The 6,408-nt window shown below is 38.2% G+C and overlaps 1 protein-coding gene across 4 annotated transcripts; it reads left to right on the top strand.

The window, feature by feature from the left end:
• LOC109829997 (protein NUCLEAR FUSION DEFECTIVE 4) lies at nt 1,226-6,035 on the top strand. Of its 4 annotated transcripts, none has more exons than XM_020397124.1 (5): nt 1,226-1,620; nt 1,790-1,846; nt 2,076-2,231; nt 3,794-4,778; nt 5,461-6,035. In XM_020397124.1, exons 2-5 carry the CDS (start codon nt 1,819-1,821, stop codon nt 5,870-5,872), a joined length of 1,581 nt encoding a protein of 526 aa, XP_020252713.1. In that variant the 5' UTR covers nt 1,226-1,620; nt 1,790-1,818; the 3' UTR covers nt 5,873-6,035. The 4 variants fall into 4 exon arrangements, with proteins under 4 accessions (XP_020252713.1, XP_020252715.1, XP_020252716.1 ...); XM_020397126.1 differs by having other exon boundaries at nt 1,790-1,875; XM_020397127.1 differs by lacking the exon at nt 1,226-1,620 and having other exon boundaries at nt 1,693-1,875.

Below are 6,408 nucleotides of genomic sequence, written 5' to 3'. Positions count from 1 at the left end.
TCCTCTGTTTGCTTCCCTTGGTTTTCTGTTCTACAATATTTTGGGTTAATTTTACAAAACCCCCTAAACTTGGGGGGGTTTTGCATTTAGCACCCTGAACTTATTTTATCTCATTGTCACATAATCACTTGAACTTTAAGGTGTCTCACAAAACCCGCCAAACTTTAAACTTTTCTCACCCAAGCCCCCAATCTATAATTTGCAAATAACTAAAATTTCCTCGAGGGACCCCCCCTCTTCCTCAATTGGGGGAGTGCGTATGTTGGCAGTCAAAGACAAATGACTAAAATTTTAGTTTTTTTTTTCTCGTAGGGACATTTTAGTTATTTTACCCTATGTGAAAATTTGGCAGATATTGCCAAAATTATTGTGTTTATACAAGGGTAAATAATGAAAAGAATCTAACCCAGGGGGCTTTATGCGGTAATGAAACTATGGGCGTAGTAAGTGCAAAACAACAATTCTACAAGGTCTCTATTTGCAATCAATGCAATCTTTTTTCTTCCCTTAGCATGAGTGCACTTGTTAGTTTCTGTACATTAATATGAATAATCACAAACATCTTTCCCCATTTGCTCAAGCCCAAGTTGAAATGTTTTGATCACCTTGTATAGTTTTATTGTATCTCCAAGTTTTCCTCTATGCATCACCTCGTATTGTATCTCCAAGTTTTTCCCTTAGCATGAGTCGCCGTTTCTTTTGATCTCCCTCAGGAATGATGATGCATAAGCTTAATTATTTGATGTTTACAAGCTGGTATTAGTTTACTGTAAAAGTTGTAGAATGTCCATCACTCATTTTCCTAGCCTCGTAATTTCTAGTTATTCGGTCACCTTAATGTTGGTTAACGAACTGTCGATGCTTTCTTTTGACATTTACATGCCTTCTCTTCTTTCTTATTGCAGGGTAACTTCTTAGCGAGTTTTTTCTTAGGATGGAGCGTGACGACAACATCCGGGATCTGTGCTTATCCTTTTGATACATTGCGCAGAAGAATGATGTTGACTTCAGGACACCCTTCCAAATACAAAAACGCCCTCCATGCCTTTCGACATATTGTTAGCCATGAAGGCTTCTCTGCTTTGTTTAGAGGAGTGACTGCTAATATGCTCTCTGGAATGGCTGGCGCAGGAGTTCTTGCAGGCTATGATCAGCTGCGTCGGTTTGCATGCAGGCACGGTTACGGATTCCAACAAAAGAAGAGAGCAGGCTTGAAATGATGAAATGTTTTTAGAAACTTTGTCGTGGAAAAAAAGGGTAATAGAATTAAACTGTGGAGTCGTATCCGGACATATTCAGCCGTGTAAAGGGAATGATACGCCAACATTCATCTGATATAATTCACCAAATGTACATATTACTGATTGAGCTGTAAAATTTACGGTCACCGTTTTGTTAAACATACATTGCAATAATGGAGCAAAAAAATGAAACTATGTTCACGCCATTGACTTGTTAGCTTTATCAGTTGCCATCAATGCCTTACCTTTCGGGGATTTCGAGGTTTCCAAGGTTTCCAGCTTACTGTTGTTAGCACTTGATACAAAATGCCTGCTTCATTGAGATGCACGCTACTAGATTGAAAGGTCGCTGCTTTTATACTTACCAGCAAGAAACCCGGTATATGTTGAAGAGCTTGTTGCTTGTTTTGCTTGTTATTTTGTTCTTGAACTATTGCTATCATATGTTTATCAGGAATTCACCTTGCATCCATTTGGTTGAATATCTGAGTTGGACTAATAGGTGACCCATATATGCTCTCATACATCCTGATTTCATTTTTTGATAGGTTTCTTTACCGTCCAAGAGGAGGAACAGATGGTAGAAGAAAAATTTTCACGGCGAGGTACGATGATTGATTACTACGAGGTCAAGGTCAGATTCTAAGCTTGTAGTCCCCTTTTATCTCAGTAAGGGAAAATTAGTCAATGATCCTTCGCAACAGTATGGTTGATTGCCGACAACAGAATAATCCTTAAATCAGTGCAATAATCTTCAAATCCTCTTGCATTATATTAATCCAATGGTAGAAATATCTTGATGCACTTAATCAATATAGACCACTTGTGATGTAGAATGCGCTACGGATCCATTCATGGAGAAACCGAATCGTCAGAAATGCAAAGAGGGGCTAGTAGAAGAAATTGACTTGCAACGAAAAACAAGTCTTATCTCCCAAACCGTATCTCAGAATTGGACGAATAATATATCAAAATCACATATTTTCCGAGGTAAAGTCAACCAAACCCGCCGTTAGTTGGTTTGACGTCGTTTGTTTTGCGAATTTCCCTCCAAATTGAGAGATATTGGACTTGTTGTCAGTTTTTTACTATTTTGTGTAATGTTTTAGGAGCCTGTTTTGATTAGGAAACAAGTCCACTTTGATTCCAAATTTTGACTGATTGATTTCCTCAATTATAGGGAGTCTTTTAAGAGTAGTTTTGTTATTTCTATTTTCAATAAAGTTCGGGCAATAATAGGAGTCTAGTTTGTTTTTATATTCAAGCAGATGATTATAAGCCTTAGAGGTCTAACTTATTATCAATAAAATTCCTCTTATATTATTTTTCTTCGTGGATTCAAAGATGATTCTTTGTGGGTTTAAAGAACAACTCTTGATAGGCTTATCGCTTCCGTGCTGCGTTAACTTGATGATCATTGTTATGAACTGTTAATTCTTTAATTTATAAATGTCTTCATTTGCTCTGTTTTTGTTAAAGGTCTTTAATAGAAGCAGGGATTATTCCCTCCATTTACCTTTAAATAAAAAGGAACTTCCAGCAACAACCAAACTTTCTTGTGAACAGGCCAAAGCCGCATAATTGTAGCTGTTTTATATTCCGTCTTCTCCCTCTCTACGCATCTCATCTATGTGTCAACCGGTGGTCACTACCCATTGTTGCAGTTCCCACGTCCATCATGCCTGCTTCTATGTACGCCGAACTGTACACCTCTCAATTCATTACTGTTTCTTGAATATATACAATCTTTGATTCATATCACCACACGAATACTTTTCCTTCGTTTCTCTCTATCAAATTCATCCTCGGAGAGGTTTGGCTAGCTGTCTTGAAACTCTAGTTGTCAGCTTGACTTGACAGGGAAGGATACCACGAATCCTGCAACCACCCAATTGCCTTCAGACAGTTTTCCTCGTTGCATAAGAGCGTTTTTTGCACGTAACATGTTGTAGATTTTTGTGAGGTTATAGTTCCACAATGGAGGGGGGAAAAAGAAATACAGTAGAAGGAGAAAAAGACTGATTTCACTTTCTCAACGATAGTGTAATATTGCTATGCATTTGATCATTTATGACAATGAGGCATGTCTTCGAGTTTTTTTTTTTTTGAAATACTCTTTTATTCCTTTTCCACAAGTGAAAGGCCTAAAATAGTAATGAAATTAAATAAACAAAAAAGTCAGGACTAATATTGTTTTATCTGTATCGGCTATTAATTAACTCAAATACTGGCCAACAAGAAACCACAAAGCGGGTTCCATAACCACAACAATCCTGTTCTCCTCATTCAGTTGATACTAACCACTTCTATTCCCCCCCTTAAATACAAACCCACACCGCATACACTTTCTCATCATGTGTAAAATCTCACAGTACTCATCATGTCTTCTTCTTCTTCTTCCTCCCTCCAATGGCTAAGCTTAGTTGCTACAATCTGGCTTCAAACCGTCAATGGCCCAAACTCAGATTTCCCCATTTACTCATCTCAGCTCAAACAAATCCTCTCCATCTCTCAAGTCCAGCTGAATAACCTAGCATTCGCATCCGATGCAGGAAAGCTCTTCGGCTGGTGCTCTGGCGTCGCCACCGCCTATCTCCCCCTCCGACTCGTTCTACTCATCGGTGCAGCTTTCGGACTCATCGGCTATGGCATCCAATTTCTGTTCCTGGCTAACAAAATCGCGTATCTATCATATTGGCAAGTTTTTATGCTAACTGCCTTAGCTGGAAACGGCATATGTTGGATAAATACAGTATGTTATCTCATATGTACGCGGAACTTCTGTCCTGATAGCCGTATTGCTGCCGGATTATCTACGAGCTATGTTGGATTGAGTGCTAGGGTTTACACTGCTCTGGTTGATTTCATCTTTAACCCTGAGCCTGGCAGAAAAGCGAAGGCTTATTTGTTACTCAATGCCAGTGCACCAATCTTTATCTCTGTAATGATGATGCCACTGCTGAAAGTGATCAAGGTCGATGAGGGATCATGTTCTGGTGGTGATGTAGAATTCTTGGTGATGTTTGTTATCACGTTGGCGACTGGAGTTTGCGCAGTTTTTGGTAGTATTGGATCTGGGCGTGTTTGGTCGACTGCGCATATTGTGAGCTTAGGAGTGCTTCTGCTCTCTCCAATTGCACTACCGATGTTTTTGAAGGTCAAAGAACGAGTAGAAGAAAGACTAAGGAGTACAAAGGAAAGTAAGGTCCATGTTCTCACGATTGAGGAAGTTGAAGACGGCGAAAGAGTTACAGAGTCTGAAGAAGATAGCGAAAAATTTAACCAAAAAGATGTTGAAGAAGGAGAGGATAAGGAAGAGGAAGTTGGATTTAGGACTCTCGTGAGGAAGTTGGATTTCTGGTTGTATTTCTTTAGTTACATGTTTGGTGCTACGCTTGGTTTGGTGTTCTTGAACAACTTGGGTCAGATTGCTGAGTCTCGTGGGCTTGTCAAGACTTCATCTTTGGTTTCTTTGGCTTCCTCTTTTGGATTCTTTGGGCGTGTTATGCCTCCTCTTCTCGACTACTATTTTGCAAAGTAAGTTTGCTAAAAATCTTCCTCTTTGTCTGTAGGAATTACAGAGAATATTCCTACTTAGATTATTTTTTTTTTAAAAAAAGTTCATTGCAGATATTGTCTCTAAATTTTTTTATTAACATCTAAACCCTTTGATGTCCAAACACAGTTATCTCTCCGATATCTATATAGCGTTGATGTAGTTGTCGCATGGCGTCAAGGTATGACAGAGAATGTCTCGATATTTTAGTGTTCTATAGAGCAGGCTCTCTATTCTCCCTATAGCAAACTATGTACAGTGAAAAGATGATCTTGTTTGGCATTAAATGGTCTTAGTAAGTGGTAATAAAAAAGTTTAGACACCAAGGGAATTACCTCGTATAGTACCTCGAGTATACCTGCATTAACTCTTAGAAAATGACATTTCACCCTCTCTCATTTTCAATTTATATCAAGTAATTATTGTTTTTTTTGAATGATTATCAATTTTAAATATAGTAGTTACACGCACAATATACGCGAGTGCAAATAATTGTCATGTGTTATAATCACCGTTTTCGCGCTGCTCAACGTAGCTTACAGGAATTGAAATTGAACTGGAAATCAAAATGGAGGGACTACATTGTCAGTTCTGTATTTGAGGATAATTTACCCTATTTTTCCTTTTACATCTCTTACATTTTCTTTTTTGCATTTTATCCAGGAAAGGACGCACAATATCAAGGCCAGCATTCATGGCAACGATGATGGCTCCAATTGCAGGAGCCTTCATCCTCCTCCTCAACTCAACCACCCTCTTCTTATACATCGCCACAGCGATCATCGGAGCGTGTTCAGGCTCCATCACCTCCATCGCTGTCTCTGCAACTCCTGAGCTTTTTGGTACCAAAAATTTTGCGGTAAACCACAACATTATTGTTACAAATATACCGATAGGATCTCTTGTCTTCGGTTACTTTGCCGCAGTTTTGTATCAGAGAAAAGGAGGGAGTGAGAGCTGCGAGGGGACTAAATGCTACTCTCAAACCTTCATCATTTGGGGTTCAGTTTGCTCCATTGGGACTGTTCTTTGTACCATCCTTTATATTCGAACTCGTAGATTTTGTTCGAGCTAGGACTAATCCTCTAACTGTTGCTGATCTAGTGTGTAATGTTAGATCGATGTTATGTAGTGAAAAGAAAAAAAAATCTCAATAAACTCTAAAGCGGTTAGTGTTAAGAACAAATGTTTGATTGTTATATTTTGTTAATAATAACCTGCAACACTAAGATTTAATACTTTGCAGAGAGTAGTTTTGTTTCACAAATTAAGTCCAACACGATAGTTCACTTGTGAATTTAATTTCGTGGTAGCTTAATGCTTATGGTATTTTGGACAAATTTTTAAAATGAACCCTTTTAAACATTTATTTATAACTTTTGACCCAGTCCTAAATTAATTAGCAATTTCGACTAAAGTTCATGAAACTAGGTCGAAATTGCTAATTAGAACTTCACGGGATTGCCAATTCCATGAAGTTTTCTATGTTTAAACTTCAAGGAATTGCCAACCCCATGAAGTTTTATTTACCAATTTCGATGTGGTTTCATGAAACTAGGTCAAAAATGCTAATTTAGGACTGGGTTGAAAATTGTAAATAAATGTTTAAAA

The sequence above is a fragment of the Asparagus officinalis genome, chromosome 2 (genome assembly GCF_001876935.1).
Source record: "Asparagus officinalis chromosome 2, Aspof.V1, whole genome shotgun sequence".
Classification (NCBI taxonomy): Eukaryota; Viridiplantae; Streptophyta; class Magnoliopsida; order Asparagales; family Asparagaceae; genus Asparagus; species Asparagus officinalis.
The sequence above is the reverse complement of the archived record's forward strand: the minus strand, read 5'-3'. Positions and strand labels throughout refer to the sequence as shown.

Bases quoted from the DNA above. Each gene is read 5' to 3' on its own strand.
- LOC109829997 (XM_020397124.1), top strand. From the start codon at position 1,819: ATGGTAGAAGAAAAATTTTCACGGCGAG. The intron at 2,232-3,793 runs GTAAAGTCAACC...CATCCGATGCAG, and splicing joins AAAATCACATATTTTCCGAG to GAAAGCTCTTCGGCTGGTGC. The intron at 4,779-5,460 runs GTAAGTTTGCTA...CATTTTATCCAG, and splicing joins CTCGACTACTATTTTGCAAA to GAAAGGACGCACAATATCAA.